Source organism: Bactrocera tryoni, chromosome 3 (assembly GCF_016617805.1).
Source record: "Bactrocera tryoni isolate S06 chromosome 3, CSIRO_BtryS06_freeze2, whole genome shotgun sequence".
Classification (NCBI taxonomy): Eukaryota; Metazoa; Arthropoda; class Insecta; order Diptera; family Tephritidae; genus Bactrocera; species Bactrocera tryoni.
In genome coordinates this window covers 16,599,621-16,616,188 of record NC_052501.1, presented here as the reverse complement: position 1 = coordinate 16,616,188, position 16,568 = coordinate 16,599,621, and the positions used below count along the sequence as shown (strand labels likewise).

The 16,568-nt window shown below is 28.6% G+C and overlaps 1 protein-coding gene across 1 annotated transcript in view; it reads left to right on the top strand.

Annotated features, from left to right (window-relative positions):
• LOC120771898 overlaps positions 1-13,423 on the top strand; it is a 77,717-nt gene extending 64,294 nt beyond the window's left edge. The window contains exons 2-5 of the mRNA XM_040100170.1: positions 9,106-9,211; positions 9,992-10,252; positions 10,710-10,956; positions 11,083-13,423. Coding sequence (XP_039956104.1) covers positions 9,106-9,211; positions 9,992-10,252; positions 10,710-10,956; positions 11,083-11,938 — 1,470 coding nt within the window. The 3' untranslated portion in view covers positions 11,939-13,423. The remainder of the gene's footprint in view (positions 1-9,105; positions 9,212-9,991; positions 10,253-10,709; positions 10,957-11,082) is intronic.
• Positions 13,424-16,568: the final 3,145 nt, after the last annotated feature.

The following is a 16,568-nucleotide window of genomic DNA, read 5'->3' as shown; positions in this document are numbered from 1 at the left end:
TAAAATAAAATAAACTGAATTAATTTGAAGTAATAAAAAGAAAATAAGTAAAAACATAAAATAAATAAATACAAATATAATGGAAAATATATTTGTGGAACAATAAAAAACATAAAATTAAATTAAATAATTAAAAAATTAATAATGCTTTAGTACAACTTTAATATAAAATAAATAATAATAAAATTAATCAAATGAAATAAAAGAAATAAAAGAAATAAAAAATAAAATAAAATTAAATAAATTAAAAGAAATAAAAAATATATTAAGAAATTTTTAATTCAAATAAATTAAATCAAAAAATAAAATAAAATGGAATTAAATCCAATTAGTTGAAGTAATAAAAACAAAATAAATAAATAAGACTTTAGTAAATTTTTTTCTAGAAATAAAACAATAAAAGGCATCAAATTAAATTAAATTATAAAAAATTTAATAAAACTGTAACATAGTTTTTATTCAAAAAGAAATAAAAAACATTAATAAAATAAAAATAAAAGTCGAAAAAATATTTATATTAAAAACAGAAACTTTTATCTGCTCACTATATTTTCCAAACGACACACTGTCTACTCATGCTCGCACACATGCAAATAGTAGAATTTGCCTATCAGCAAATTGAAATACTAAATAGCATACTGCTATTTGAACTTAAGTGTTACGAGCGTACACGAATTTATGCACACATACATACAGGTATACGAAAAGGTATGCGGTGTGTACTATATCTCATTGTGGTTAATGCGGCAACACTTACGACAGTTCGATGACATTTGTTTTTAGATACAGATACGAGCTTAGTTTATTTACACAATTTTATTTTATTTTTTTAATTTTTTGTGGTTTTTCCTTTCTCTAGTTCCACAATTCTAAGTGATTCTAAAGCATGCTTTTTTCTTGTTTTTTATTATACTTGTAATTATCATCATAAATTTGCTACAAGTACGCGTGTGTCGCGACCCCAACGACAAGAACAGTAAAAGGCACGCAAATTTTTTGAAAGGAAAAAATCCAAAAATAATAAAAACTTAAAATAAAAAATATAAAATATCAAAAAACCGTTGATACTTGAATTAACGGCATATGCATACAAACACGTTGGCAAACTTTTTTTTTATTTTTTTCACATATCTCATTCTATGCTTAATACGAACACTTAGCGCATTACGGATATTTTATCTGTCGCTTAGCCGCTATATGCTTTCAAACACCGTTGGGTTTAATGGTTTTTGTTGGCATACGCATTTTTCTCGTACATTAAATGCGTAGCACAAATTTGTCTGACAAATTGGTTTGTAAGTGTGTATAATTTATTTTATTTTAATTTTTTTTACTTTTGGTTAACAGCGTTTTTAAGTGACACCTTCATAATATATCTGAACCCACACAATTGCATTTGGTTAAATATATGCATACATATGTATATGTATATATACTTATATGAAATGTACTTACATATATTACATATTACATATATTTATAAATTACCGTTAGCTCATTACATTTAAGTTTGTGTGCACATATTTACATATAGTATACATATACATACATACATACATATGTAGCATGTATAATATTTTAGTTTATAATTACAATTTTCACTCAAAAAAAGTTTACTCAGCGAAAAAATCACATGTTTCTGATACCAAAACACTGCACTATATGTACATATGTATGTATATAATATATACTCCTGCATATGTACACACATACATACAAGTATGTAAGTAATTTCCAATTGTGCTCCTGTAAACTTCTGTTTCTGTTTGCTTGCCAAGTCGTAGCGGTGTGTGGGCGGCGTCTCTATGAAATGCTGTCGCCTGTTGACTTGTGACTGACTCGACTCTCGTTTTGGTAACTTTTCTTTTTTTTATTATTGTTGTTGCATAAAGTTTTATGTTTTTAAAATATTGTGTTGGTGTGAGCTCAAGTACTTTGGTGGCGATAATTGTGAGGTCAAGTGTCATTGTGCTTAAACTAACTGCATGTTTTTGTTGTAGCGTGTTTTTAAAGCAATACAAAATGGGACATATAACTACATATGTACATATGTATGTATGTAGATAATTTATGAGTTACAAATTCATTTAGCCATTTGGTAGTTTTTAATTTTATCGTTTTTTTCCTTGAACAGCTTTACTCTCACATAATTGGTTTTAAGGACAGTGAAAGTCGTAAAACCTCGTGATTTGTTGAAGTTAATAAAATGAGGTTGAATTATTATAAAATAATATATAAAATTATATATAATACTATATAATATAAACATACAACAGATTTTTTACTGTATACGCCAACACCTTATGCTCAGCTCTGGGTGAAGCAATGTAACAACAACTCAGAGGAACAACAACTAACAAAGAAGGTATTAGAGCGTATATAAATATATAGTGTTTAGAATGCTGATTTTTGAGATTTTCAACAAAACCCTATGGAGGTTAATGTGAGCTGTTTTTAACCCACCGAGTAGATTACACGAGAACTCTCATTCCTCTTAAGAGCTATAATACACTTGCTTTTGTGTTTGGAATGTTGCACAGAGCTTTAATATTCTATGGTACCCTTTATACTTGCTTTCTTTTTTAACAAAATACCAAAACAAAAGCTTATCAAATAATTTGGATACTAAATATAAATTTTCGTACAAAAAAATAAGTAAAAAGCTTACGAAGATAATAATAGGCCCTGTTTGCGGTTTACCACAATATTTTTTAGATATTGTAAGTGTTCATTTTGCTTAATTTCCCATATATAAATTATTTTTAACTATCGCGTGACTAAAAAAATCGAACAACTGTCCTAAATACATGTGAGAAGGCAATATTTATTTGAAGCTAGTAAAACTACTACTTATACGAGTTTAAAAATTATCATGAAGCTTAGACTTTTAAATTTTAATTGTGAATTGATTATTGTGACTAAATGATGTCTAAAACTAACTTATTCCTATAAGTTAAGGATCTAGCAGCTATTTAAAAGAATGTGGAGCATGAGTGAAGGACATTTGACGAAGTAAAGGACAAAATATTTAACGTTGTCGATTTATATTCCCTCAGCGAACCGGGCATAATATTAAACAAAAATCAACCAAAGCCTGCTTTAGATCAGCAACATGGTAAAGTTCTTAAATTTTATACAAATGAAACTTGAAAGATTTCTTACCAAGAAAATTCAATCAAGAATTAGTTGCGAAAACTACATACTTATAACGCGGTAAAAGTCTAATGAAGTAAAAAAGAGATTTAAATATTTTGAAATGTGATGTTGTAAAGTTAATAAAGCTTACAAAAATCAGACTTGGAAGTTTAGAAATTCTATTTACTTCATCAGTAGAAGTGGTTTAGTTTTCTGATGAAATATAAATATCATGTCTTGGAGCTGTAAATACTAAAACTTCGCTAAGGTGGGTGGGGTTCTTATCGAACCTATAGCTTCATAAAAATACGAGAACTCGAGAAACGTTCAGAGGGTCTTAAGGAAAATGAGTGGCTACACAATACAAGCTATAGTACAAACAAATATTTCGTCTCAACTTGACCTTTTCATAGATTAAGGGGTTACATGGGTTTTCCTCGGGTAAAAAACGGCCTTTTTTCATGATGATTCAATGAAATATTTTATTAGAATTCTTTATCGTTACAAACATACTATACACTATTAACGAAGAAATTCTGAAATTTTTGAAAACAAAATTTTAACTCGGCCATTGCGACAACATTTCTGGCGACCTTTCGGAAAAAAAATTCGCCCAGGTTGGCAGGATAACTCCTTACAGTATCATCTAAAGTGAAAAATTATGTGGTTTAGATAAAAAATTAACTTGGACGAAAGGTAAAAAAACTGAAATGTGGATTTTTGGCAGACATTTTTACAAAAAAATTAAAATTTTACGAAATTTTTTTCAAATAGTTGTAATCGAAAAATATCCTTCATCCAAGGCTTTAAGAATTGTATCTCAAAGACATGTGTAAAATTTCATGAGGATCGGTTGGGTAGTTCTCGAGAAATCTTACGTTTAAAAACGGCGCTCTTAGCCTAGCTAGCATCGAGCGTACTAGTTCTCAAGTATATACCAAATTTTCCGAAACTATTACTCGGATTTTGAAGATTTAGAACAATATTCTAGAGGTGTTGTAGAATTTAATAAGGTATTAAAAGAAAATCGATTTTTTGAAACCTGTAAACCCTTGGGTAACCCCTTAACATCATTAGTTTAAATTTTTTTATTAGCATTTCTTTAGTCATTGAATTTGCTATGGCTTATAAGCTAAAAATAAGAAAAAAAAAATATAAAATTGTATATTTAAATTACATTTAGCATTACCTAATAGCAGCACTAAGCTTTTCATACATACATATGTATGTATGGAAGTACTCGTATATCGTCCCTATCAAATCAAAAATTTTCTATAAATATTTTCTGTTATGCCTTCGCTTCGCACTACATTTATTGAATATTTCAAATTCATAATCATTAATTGCTTCACTATTACTCACTTCCTTTGATGCAATGGGAATGCTCGCTGCCCGCCAACATTTGGAATATTTGGTAAAATGGCTTCAATCATGCCACAATCTTTTCACAAACACACATTAAACATTTGTGCACACAAACACACCAACCATTGAGGCTAATGGAAAAAAAAAATCAATTTCCAACCAAATCGTACGCTAATTTATTGTATTAATTTAATTGAACTGTTTGTTAGTTGGCATGGCTGTCGAACCAAAAAAAAAACAAAAAATACCAATTTAATATCGAAAACAGATGTTCATAACGTCCAGCGGCTAGCCGACCAATCAACGCAGCGCAAATGACTGCAACAAAGTAAGCAACAACACACCAACTGACGAACCGACTGAAATGACTACAATGTGTGCTCGTCACTGGCGCGTTCGGCGGGGAAAGGCAATGAAAAAACAAAAAACAAAAGATCGAAAATCGAAAATCGCTTTGGTGTTTTAAGATTGCTTTATAATTTATATGAAGATGTGTGGTAAACGAAAATTTCACAGCTACTCAATTTAAGTTCGATGCACACACACATACACATACAATCACATTGAAGCACACATGTGTGAGTGCGTGTATCCTTTCGAGCTTTGTGTTTAATTTTGAATTATTTTCGATTTCATTAAATTTACAATCAATAATGCGGCATTCCGTATGCAAAATGTGGCATTTTTTAAAGTCAAACAACAACAACAAAAATATATTTACATATTGTGTTGATAAAAAATAAAGGCAGGAATTAATGTATTATATTGATTTGGGGTGGAGGGGATTTTGTGCAGTAACGGGCGCTTAAAAGCTTAACTGTCAGTACACAAATCACCCAATCGAATGAATTGTTGTTTTATGCAGTGGAATGCCTGGATCGCTGACCAAAATGACTGAAGCACTAAGTGAATTTTAAATCACCCGATTTCAATGGAAAGCAAATTTAATAAAGTATTAATAAATTGTAATAAGAAATATAAAGGAAAATTAAATAAAAAATGAAATGGTGGCGAAAGCAAATTTCGGCAGAAAGTTGAGCTGGCATCTTACTTGTTGTTTGTTGGCATAACTTGAACAGACAGTCATATGAAATAAAGTTGTCATCGATGACACTTAAAATTAGAAAAAAATAGATATATTTATATATTTAATATTTAAAGCAAATATCGCACAAAAAAATAAAAAATATATATATTATACACTTAACTATTATAATAAATATTGAAGAATTAAAAAATATATATTTAAAAAATAGAAGCAAAACAAACATCTTAAAAAAACTTAATTTTTTAGTAAAATATATACATATGTACATACAAAAATAATATATATTAAAATACATACAAAAAAGATTCAAAAATCTGAAGCTTTTTATTAATAAAATATATAAAAATAACATACAAAAAACTAAAAAGGTTTGGAAAATATAAAAAAAAATGTTTACAGATTTTTTTTTATTATTTTTTAGCGCAAATGAAATAAATATATATTTAGTATATTAAATAAAATCAAACAAAAAAATATAAAAAAATGTATTACATGCTAAAATAATATAATATGTATGTATATATTGAAAAATTATAAAAAATATATTTAAAAAATACATACAAAACGGAAAATTTAGAAAAATTAATACCCAAATCAAATACTTTATTTAAAAAAATCTTTAAAAAATAGTTAAAAAATAATAAAAAAATATCTATTAAAAGTCAGCATAAATGAAGTAAAAAATTATTAAAAATACGTTTCTGGAACAAAAGCGTCTTTAAAGTTTTTTCATTAGCAATCTAGTTTCAATGCATTTATAAAAAATATATTCTACAACCCTAACTAAATATCTTCTAAAACGATTTTTCTAACCTCACTTTTCTGCAGAATAGCTAGGAAGATTCGTAATAAACCTCGATTTTGGCAAAAGTCGGCAAAAGTCTCAGTCGATTAGGTACACTTAAGACTCTAGCAAAAAAAAAAAAAAACACTCAAATACAGATTTTTAGTGAGCGTTTTGAATTATCTAAGCATTAAAATTAGCTATTATTGCTTGTGAGAAGCACACTTTTAGGCGCATATCGCAGTACTGATTTTCTAAACTTGTTGTATACATTTAGGATGCACCAAAACAACTAGAAATATCAGCACATTTCCCACAATCATTCAACTGCTTAAACAAGTGAGCTTTCTTCATGTGTCTACAGGCTTGTGAGAGAAAAAAATGTATTCTAAAGTCATAGCATACATTTAGGATGAACAAAACAAATAAAATTACCGACATATTTCCAAAAAAACACTGTAACCCGCTTACACCCACAACAACTTAAAACAACAACAAAACCAACACCCGAAGTCATTCAACTGCTTAAGCAAGTGAGCTACATGCCGCTGGCGGCAAAGCGCGCCCGTCAACCAACCAGCCAAGTCCAACGGCCTTATTCGCATACGCCGCTTAATGGATAAAAGATGAAAAGCATCAAAATTATTGAATGCGAGAATTTATGGGTGATTATTTTTTCTCTGCTCAAATAATTGAGTGCCATTGTACGGCGAAAACCAAAAATTTACATGCCATCAAATGTGGGTACGTGTATGTGGATATGTATTTATGTATGTATGAAACATGTGTGTATATGTATGTGTGTGACTGTGTTTATGTACTCGCGTATGGTTTATAATGACATGCATTATTTGTTTTGAATTATTTTATTATTTTCAAGTGTTCTATTTTTTGGCTTTTTATATCGTCACTTAAGTCGAAATGTGGTTATATGCTTACATATGTGTGTGCACTGTAATGCTTTCACTATAAGTTTCAGTTATTTTCGATTTTTTTCTGCTTCAATGAAAATAGCCGACTGAAAGACTTCACTTCACTTAATGGAAGCTGTTAAAAAATGGTCAAGCAACACATTTAAGTATAAAATACACTTCTATTCGTTGATATAAACAAAATGGCCGCTTTCTCGAAATTAATTCAGCCGTACATAAGCACATTTAAATAGACTCAAGCGATTTTATTCGTATATACGTATGTGTGCATGTGGCTACTAATAATAAATACGAATAAATACGCGTAAGTAAACTCAATCGTCTAAACAAACTAACCAATCAGCTGCGAGTCGCTTTCGAAAAGCACTTAGAACGATTCTAACGAACTGGTCGCGATTTGTTGTTTTATTTATGAGATTTTACTTGTGCGGTTGTTTAGTTGTAGAGTCGTTGGCATTTAATTGGTTATCAAATGTGGGGTTTACACACAGGTATATACATATGTAAATGTTATTAAAACTGACATGTGGTTGGACTTTTTTAAATATTTTTTTATAAATGCATTTTGTGCAATAAAACTGACATATATGTACATATCGTCACATAAAATGCAATAAAACGTAACATCAAAAAAATCGAAAATCGCTGTCAGATTTAAGGTGACGATATATGTATAAATACTTATATGAAAAATTTAATTTGAAAAAAAAAAAAATGTTACAATTTTTTCTTCCCAAAGCTCTGTCATGTGTTTATTTATTATTTTTTAATTTTTACTTCTTTTTACTTAATACTTAAGCCTTTTTCTTCATGCGCCACTGCAAAGCCGGTGTCTTTATTCCTTATTCCACTTTTTTGCTAATTTTTTTTTTATTTTCACTTTTGAGTTCATTGAATTTTTCTGACTAAATAATTAATAAAATTTTATGGTTCGACGGTTTTTGAATTTACAAGTGGGATTATGTAGGTATTTATAAACTTTATTTAAGTACGCTTAAATGCCTGTATGGCTTTTACACAACAATGAAACGCAAAACTTTTTGAGATCGATGATTCCTTAATTCCATTTTAGGCAATTTTTATACAAATCAGCTGTCAGGCGGGCATAATTGTTAATTTTTTCTGGCCCCAGAGTTCTTGATAATTTTTATATTGATTTTAAGTTAAGCTCTTCGTTATAAGCCGCTCAAATATGTCAAAAAATGATGTCTGTAAATAATTGAAATTACATACTAAGGTCATATAAGTCATAGTCTGATTTCCCATATACATATGTACATACATATATTTGTTTAAATAAGCTGAATATATCATGGCAAGTAAAACACTTGCTTCAAATAAAAAAAAAATGTTGACCTGTTTTCTTAATTTTTTTTTTTTAATTTTTTCACCTTTCCATATTTATCTAAAAACACTCAGAAAATGTTTCTGTCCATACTACCTCATATTCACATATATAATTTTCCATATAAAAAATTATTGTAATGTTATATATGTATGTATACTCTTAAAATATAACCATAATTATATAAAAATGAAAATTTATTAAAATCGAGTTAAGCCGTTTTATCTGAAACATAAAAATCATACATTTTCGACGTCTCGAAGTCGTAATATGCGCTCAAATGCCGCTGTGTGCCGATATGAACAACAATAGCTGCCGAGTACTCATTATTGTTATATTATGAAGCCGAAGTTAAGATTTTGAAAATTTCTGAAAATTCAACTAAAATTATTATTTAAATAAAATTAAAAAAAAAAACATTTATTATCAATATTTCTCTAAACCTGACCTAATTTCAACTCTCTAACTTATAATTTTTTCTTATTCTTTTTTCCAGGTTAATAAACAATATACAGCCACCGATTTGGAGGCTTTTATGAAACTCGCCGTCAATTGGCAGAACAGCAATCACAACTTGCTGGAAGGAGTTGATATAAAAGGAGGTAAGTAAATACCGGACGATAGTTTTAGAGCCCTAGGCAATATATCTCTAGACAAACAAAGCAAAGAGCTTAATCATTGAAATCTAAATATCCAAATTCATACCCGAACTTTCAGCTCATGATCTTTAAATTAATTTTAAGCTGACAAAAATTGATATAAGTTTTAACCGGGCTTAAGATAAGTTCTAAAAGCTACATAGCTTTGAGTGAAGTTATGAAGAGAATTCTGCATCATTTGCTTAGGCTTCCCTCGCAATGAGATGATATTGATAATTATCTTCCGTATATTGAACTATCAAGAAGCATAGATATAAATTACTACTACTTTCTCGAGGGATATACCAAATTAGGGAAGTTTGTAGCAAATATACTACCCCAAATAATTCTTCAAAGTTCGAAATCCATTTCATTTGCATTTATTTCTGGGTTATATTCAAGAATCCTCTTTATTCTTCATTGAAATATCTTGATTGGAGATAAGTTCGTTCGTTTATTTCCCGATGATATTTTAGAACCATTTCCGTTTATTTCAGTTTCATATTCCAGAATCCTCTTCATTCATTTCTGGATGATATTCCAAAATCCTCTCTATTTATTTCTGGATCATATTCAATAATATATTACCAAACCTTTGACAGACACTGGAAACCTATTTTCAAATGATGAAGTTATGAACAAATATTATTTCCTAAGGTTTCTTTAAAAAATTTTAATAGTAACTTTACTATTAACTGATGGATCTTCAAATATTAAAATGTATATGTTCCCTCTCTTCAACAGAAATGCAACAGTATATGAACAGTCCAGCCATGAATATGTATAAAAAACGTGAACGCACACAGAATTGGAATCATCAAGAGAAAAAATTTCTGCTCGACTTGTGTCGGAAGGATATGCGTATTATAGAAAACAAAAGACTCGATGCGGGACTGACGGCAGTGAAGAATAAAGCCTGGAAGATCATACATCAGAAATTCTCAAGTCAATTCGGAACAGATCGTACGTGTAATCGTTTGAAGGAGCAATGGCGACGCATGAAAGGTGAGTTGAGTAGATTGAGATTGAAAGAGAGTGTAATAGATAGAAAGATAGTGTGAAAGAGAGCGATAAATTAGTTATAGGAGAAAGGTACATAGGGAGAAGTCGAATGTGTGAAATTAGACGATTTGCGTTCATCACTCATTTGCTCTTCGTTCTACTCCTTGTTTAGCCTAAGTAGAAATTGTGAGAGACAGCAAACGAAACATTTTCAATAACTAAAGCACTGTTAAAAATTTTCCGTAATTAATATCGAAAACTATTTCAAAAAAACTACAATGGATTTCGAAAAATACTAAAAAGTAATTTTTCATTTTCGGATTTACTACTTTGTTTAATCCGCCTGACTTATTGAAATAAATCGTATTAGCATTTGCATTAGCTTGATATTTTATTCTATGTAATACGCTTAACGTTGCTGGAAGCATTTTAATTTGAATATTTGTGCTTTGGCTTGCAGCCTGTACGCGTAACGAAATATTGGACTACAACAATCGCTTGGCCAGATTCGGTGCTGAGGTTGCCGATCGCAAAAAGCCATCACCGTTCACATTCGAAGTGTGGGAATTCATGCAGGAGGCAAAGAAAGCCTGCAAATCTGAAGCTTTAGATGGCATTGACTACTCCAAGATACCGTTGGCGCTCGAGGAGGACTACGAGTATCGCGAGGACGAACAGAATGGCGAGGATGACCATGATATGGACGAGTAAGTAGAAAATTTAAAATACTTTTAGTCGAATACTATATATATTGTCTCATAAAGAGATATAAAATCGAAATTTTTTTTTTTTTCACTACGCAAACTAACCACTCTTTATCTCTCCTTTTATAGCAGCCGCACGCCACCACAGGAGCTCTGCGATGTCGACATCAAGGAGGAGACCAATGAGACCTTCAACGACACCAACACACACAATGATTCAATGGCGCTCGGTGAACGCTTATCGTCCTCCTCGCCGAACCTCAGCCGCCTGGGTGCACACCACGACCTCGAACGCGTCAGCCTACACAGTCCAGCCGGCAATATGGCGACGGCCAGCGAACTCGCCAACTCCAGCTATTTGTCACAGAACGGCGCTAGCGGTGGCGCCGCGGTCGGTGGCAGCGCCGGCGATATGGGCGCCTTCCAGCCCGCCTTCAATATGAGCAACATCTCGGCTACCTTGGAAGCTTTGAATGCGTTGCGTACCGGACAATTCCCCTCAGCCGCTGCTGCTGCTGCCGCTGCCTTACAGAATAATTTCGCCGCCGCTGCCGCGCAACAACAACAGCACCAACAACTTAATCAACAGCAACCACAACAACAACAAATGTCACCTCGTGATGATCAGCCATTGGTGAAACGTCCACGTAGCTCGAGTGGTAGCGCCAACGGTGAAGAGGTCTTACATGATTTATCTATGAATGGCGCCGCTGCTGCCGCTGCCAATGCCGCAACGGTTAACACAGCCAATGCGCCCATCAGCGCCAGCAATGGTGTTGGCATGAGTGCGTTGGGCGCGTCCGCTAGCAGCACGCCGGAGATGCGCGCCTTCATGGAGATGCAGAGCAAAGAGCACCTGATGCGCATGAAGATACTCGAAGTGCAGCTGCAGGCGGCCAAATATAATCGCGATCTGGTCGAGATCAATAAGACATTGGCACTACAGAAGTTGCAGGAGCTAGCCAGCAAGCGCTTGACCAGCTAAGCTAGGCGCGTGTGAATAACGGTGGGTGGAAATTGTTGGGTAACAAAGTATTTAACGGTAGTTTTTATAAGCATTGTTTGCGTGGAGAGGCAGCGGTAACCAATGTACGTGTGGACAAGCTGGCGGCAGTTCGATAAAGCGCTGGCGCACAATTGTGTTACATAACGGCGATTTACTTTTTTTCATTTATTGAATCAGTTGGAAAAAATAATAATTATAATAGTTCGTATTGCGTTTATGTATTTTTTTGTATGGAAATAACATTCCCGTTAGCAGCAGTTTTGTATTCAAAACCTAATTTACTGTTTCATCTTAGAAATAATTGCTCTTTCGTTTGTTACTGTGTTGCATGTCACAAATTTTGTAGAAAAACAATGAAATGAATGAAATATAGCAAAAAAAAAAAGAAATTGTTAAAATAAAATGTGAAATCTTACTTATTTCCTTTTTTGTATTTTCTGCCATAACAGTATTTCAAAATAGTAGTAGAACACAGCACATAAAAGTATTACACGAAGCACAAATATAGGAGGAATCATTTCGATTCACAAGCAATAGTTAGTTAACGCAATAGCCCTACCTCAGTGGTCTAAACCTACAAACTACAACAAAAACAAAACGAAATAGGAAACTTATAAAAACAATTAACAATAAGCCATAATCGTCCAAACTTATTAAGAAGGAAGTAACAGCTTTATGTTAAACAACAAAAATACATGCAAACTGTTTCTGTTGCATACTTTTGCGCGCCAAGTTATATACTTACTACTTTCGCAGCTTTTAAAGTATACCTAGCGCTATTGCACTCTATTCTATGTATGCTGCACAAATTTACTTTATTTTTATATCTTACTTTTTGTAGTTGTAAAGGAGTTAGCTTCGAAGTACAGACATACATGCAGACACTTATTGTAGCTGCGCTTAAAAAGCTCTTGGTTTTCAAAAGCTACTTACGGCACCTAAAAGCCGTGGCTTGTAAATTATAATAAAAGCACGAAGAAGTTCCAAAAAAAAAAACAAAAATACATAATGTTAAAAATGTTAAATATAAATTTTTTTGTTTAAAAAATTGTATACTTGCTCTTGCTCTAAGGCAAATGGACACTTTTTATTCAGTCACAATTTAGAGCTGATATTGCGGAGAAATATAAAAACTTCTCAACTATTTAGCACAAATTTATGGTTAAAACCGTTACAATATTTTTGAAAATGGAATTATTAAGTAATTTAACACTATCCGAAAGCTCTAAAAGGTGCCAAATGCATATTTAAATAGTATTTAAGAAACTTTGAAAGCTCCGCATAAAGCTTTTCCTGCTATTAACGTCTTAAGGAGTTATACGAAATGCAACTGTGTGTTGCAAAAGCATAGCGTTAATGAAATAAAAGGTTTGAAAATATTTGTATATAGAAAACATAAAAAGTAGCAATTAGAAGAAATATTTTTGTACTTACAGACATGTAAAAAAAACGTTGTAGCTTAGAAAAAGGTATTGAAAAAAAATATAAAAAATTTTATTTTGAAAAGAAAATAATAATATTTAATAAGCGCAGACAGTTAATGAAAAATATGTTATATACAATTTGTTACAAGGCACTAAACAAGAGATTAATTGTAAAAAAAGTAACTAAAAATTTAAGTAAAAAAGAGACAAATTTAAAGAAAAATTATAATAAAATAGACCAAAAAATAATATAATGGAACAAAAATAAAAAATTAAACCAAATAAAAATTAAATGAAATAAAAAAATAAATAAAATAAAGTAAAATAAATAAAATTATAATTAAAAAAAAAATAAAAATAATAAAAGTTAAAATAAAATAAAAGAATAATAAATAAATAAATAAATAAAATAAAAGTAAAAATAGAAATAAAATTGAAAGCAAATAAATGAAATTAAAATTAAAAATAATATAAAAATATGAAAATAAGAAAAGTATTTTATAACACAATTAAATGAAATAAGAGTAAAATAAATTAAAAAAAGGAAAATAAACCAAAACTAAAAAATATTGCGATAAAAAAGAGATTAAATAGAAAGGTAAAAACTAAATAAAATAAAAAAATTTAAATTTAATCAAATTTAAATATAAATAAAAATTAAAGCAATACGAGAAAAACGAAATTAAATAAATTTAATTAAAATACGTTTTATTAAAATAAACTAAAACCAAATTAAAATTAAATAAAACTAAACAAAGAAAATAAAATAAAATTAAAATAAAAGTAATATAAAAATTAAAAAAAAAATATTAAAAAAGAGAAAATAAGAAAATTATTTTATATTAAATATAACTAAATGTAACAAGAGTAAAATAATATTAGGAAATTAAAACAAAATAAAAAAAATAAAAAATTATGCAATATGCAAGAGATTTAATAGAAAGACTACTAATTGCTTTATTTAAAGCGAGATAAAAATGTAAAATAAAATTAAATAATATATAAATAAAAAATAAAAATAAAACAAAATGAAATAACAGACAAATAAAAGAAATTAAATTAAAACACGATCTACTAAAATAAATAAAACAGTTCAAAAAAAATTAATAAGAAGAAATTAAAATAAAAATAAGATTAACTAAAAATTAAGTAAACCAAATTAAACGAAATAAAACAAAAAAATTATGGCAAAAAGCAAAATAATTAAACAAACTAAAAAATTAAGTAAAATAAAATAAAATTAAAACAAAAAAATAAAAAAATTTAATATAATAAAAAAATAATAGAAAAAAATACTAAAAATTAAGTAAAATAAAATTAAAAAAATTAAAAAAAAAAAAAATTTAATAAAATAAAATAAATTAGGTAAATTATAAAATAAAATATAAAATTGTTTTTTGAAATATAAAATAAAAAATTGTTTCACAATAAAAATTTAAAAAAAAAAAATAAAAATTAAAAAATAATAAAATAAAGCAAACAAAAAAAATATTCCAATAAGCAAGAGATGAAATAGAAACACAAAAATTAAATAAAACAAAACAAAATAAAGAAAAAACAAAATTAAATAAAACTAAATGAAATAAAAATAAAAAAAAAATAATAAAACAAAATTAAGTAAAACAAAAACAAAAAATTAATTAAAAAAATTATAATAATTTATTAAAATAATAATAATAATAAAATAAAAAACTAATAATAAGAAAAAAATAAAATGATATCAAAAAATTTAATAAAATATTTTAAAGTGAATTGCAATTAATTATGACAAAATCAAATAAAAGTGAAAAACTAAACAGACACATAAAAATATATACATTATATTTAACATAAAATGGTAATAAATATTAAAAAACATAATTTTTATTATAAACAACAAATTTAAAATTTAAGAAGCAATAAAAAGGCACAAAGTATTGTTTTGAGTATTGTGAACATTTTTCTGAAGTATTGAGTGTTTAATTGCTTTGTTAAAATTAAGATTTAATTAACTTAAAATAACAAACTTACTTAAATTACATAAAAAATTAAAACACAAGCTTTTAATTTTAAGAAAAAAATAATAATCATTTTACAATAAAAAGTTTTTATATGTATTAACTATTGTTCAACAGTTGCTTTGGTTATTAGTTGTCTACTATTTTTTTATTATTTGTTAATTTTAGCATAATGAAACTTTATTTAGTTTATTTTTGTTTATTATTTCTTTATTTTGTTAACTTAAGTTTGAGTTTTGTCAAAAAAAATAATATATTTTTATATTAAATTTACTAACTTACAATTGACTTGTTATAAAACTCGTTTTGCCATAGTGAAAGAATAAAAACAAAAATTGTTTGCATTGAAAAAAAATTGAAAAAATGTTTATGTAAAAAAATTTTAAAAATTCTGTTTGAAACATTTAAGAAATTCTTTTGAAAAAATTTAAAAGGATTCTATAAAAAATTTGAAATACTTCAAAAAAAATAAATGCGTTAAACGAGGAATATCATTTCACAGAGTGCAGTAGACTGTAAATAATAATGTGTACATGCATAAAAATGAGAACTTGTTACAATAATATATATAATTATAGTTAAGAGTTGAAATTAAAAAAAAAATGAAACAAAATATATACATACATACATATACATAAATATATTTGTATAGTATAGTATTTAGTACTTATGTTTAACCATTTAACACATATTATACTATATAACGTATGGCTAAGTATATAAATACTTTTGAACAAAAACGTAGTTATACACGCGTACATACTATACACACAAACATATATCACAAATAAAATCAGATTTTATTAAATACAAGATACAAATTGGTTGTTTTTATTAAAAAAAAATTGGACTTGCTACTTTTTTAATGCTGGTCAAATATACCCAGATCCCTTTTTGGGTATATGTCAACCAAAACTTCAAATCTTGTTATAACAACTCTTGGATCCCTTGGTTGGTTGGTTATCAGACTGCATCCTTTTGTATTGGATCATGCGGGAACTTTTTTACTCGGCGAACGTTAGAACCTTTTCCTCATACTCTTTCTGCAACTCTGAAGTTTTATTTTCACCGTTTTTTTTTTTAAGACGCTTTCTCGGAGATGAATAACGGGTAATCCAAGTTATGGTACTTTTATCAGTAGCCGTTTTTTGATTGATCACGTATGACTCGTATCAAGCTGTCATGTTA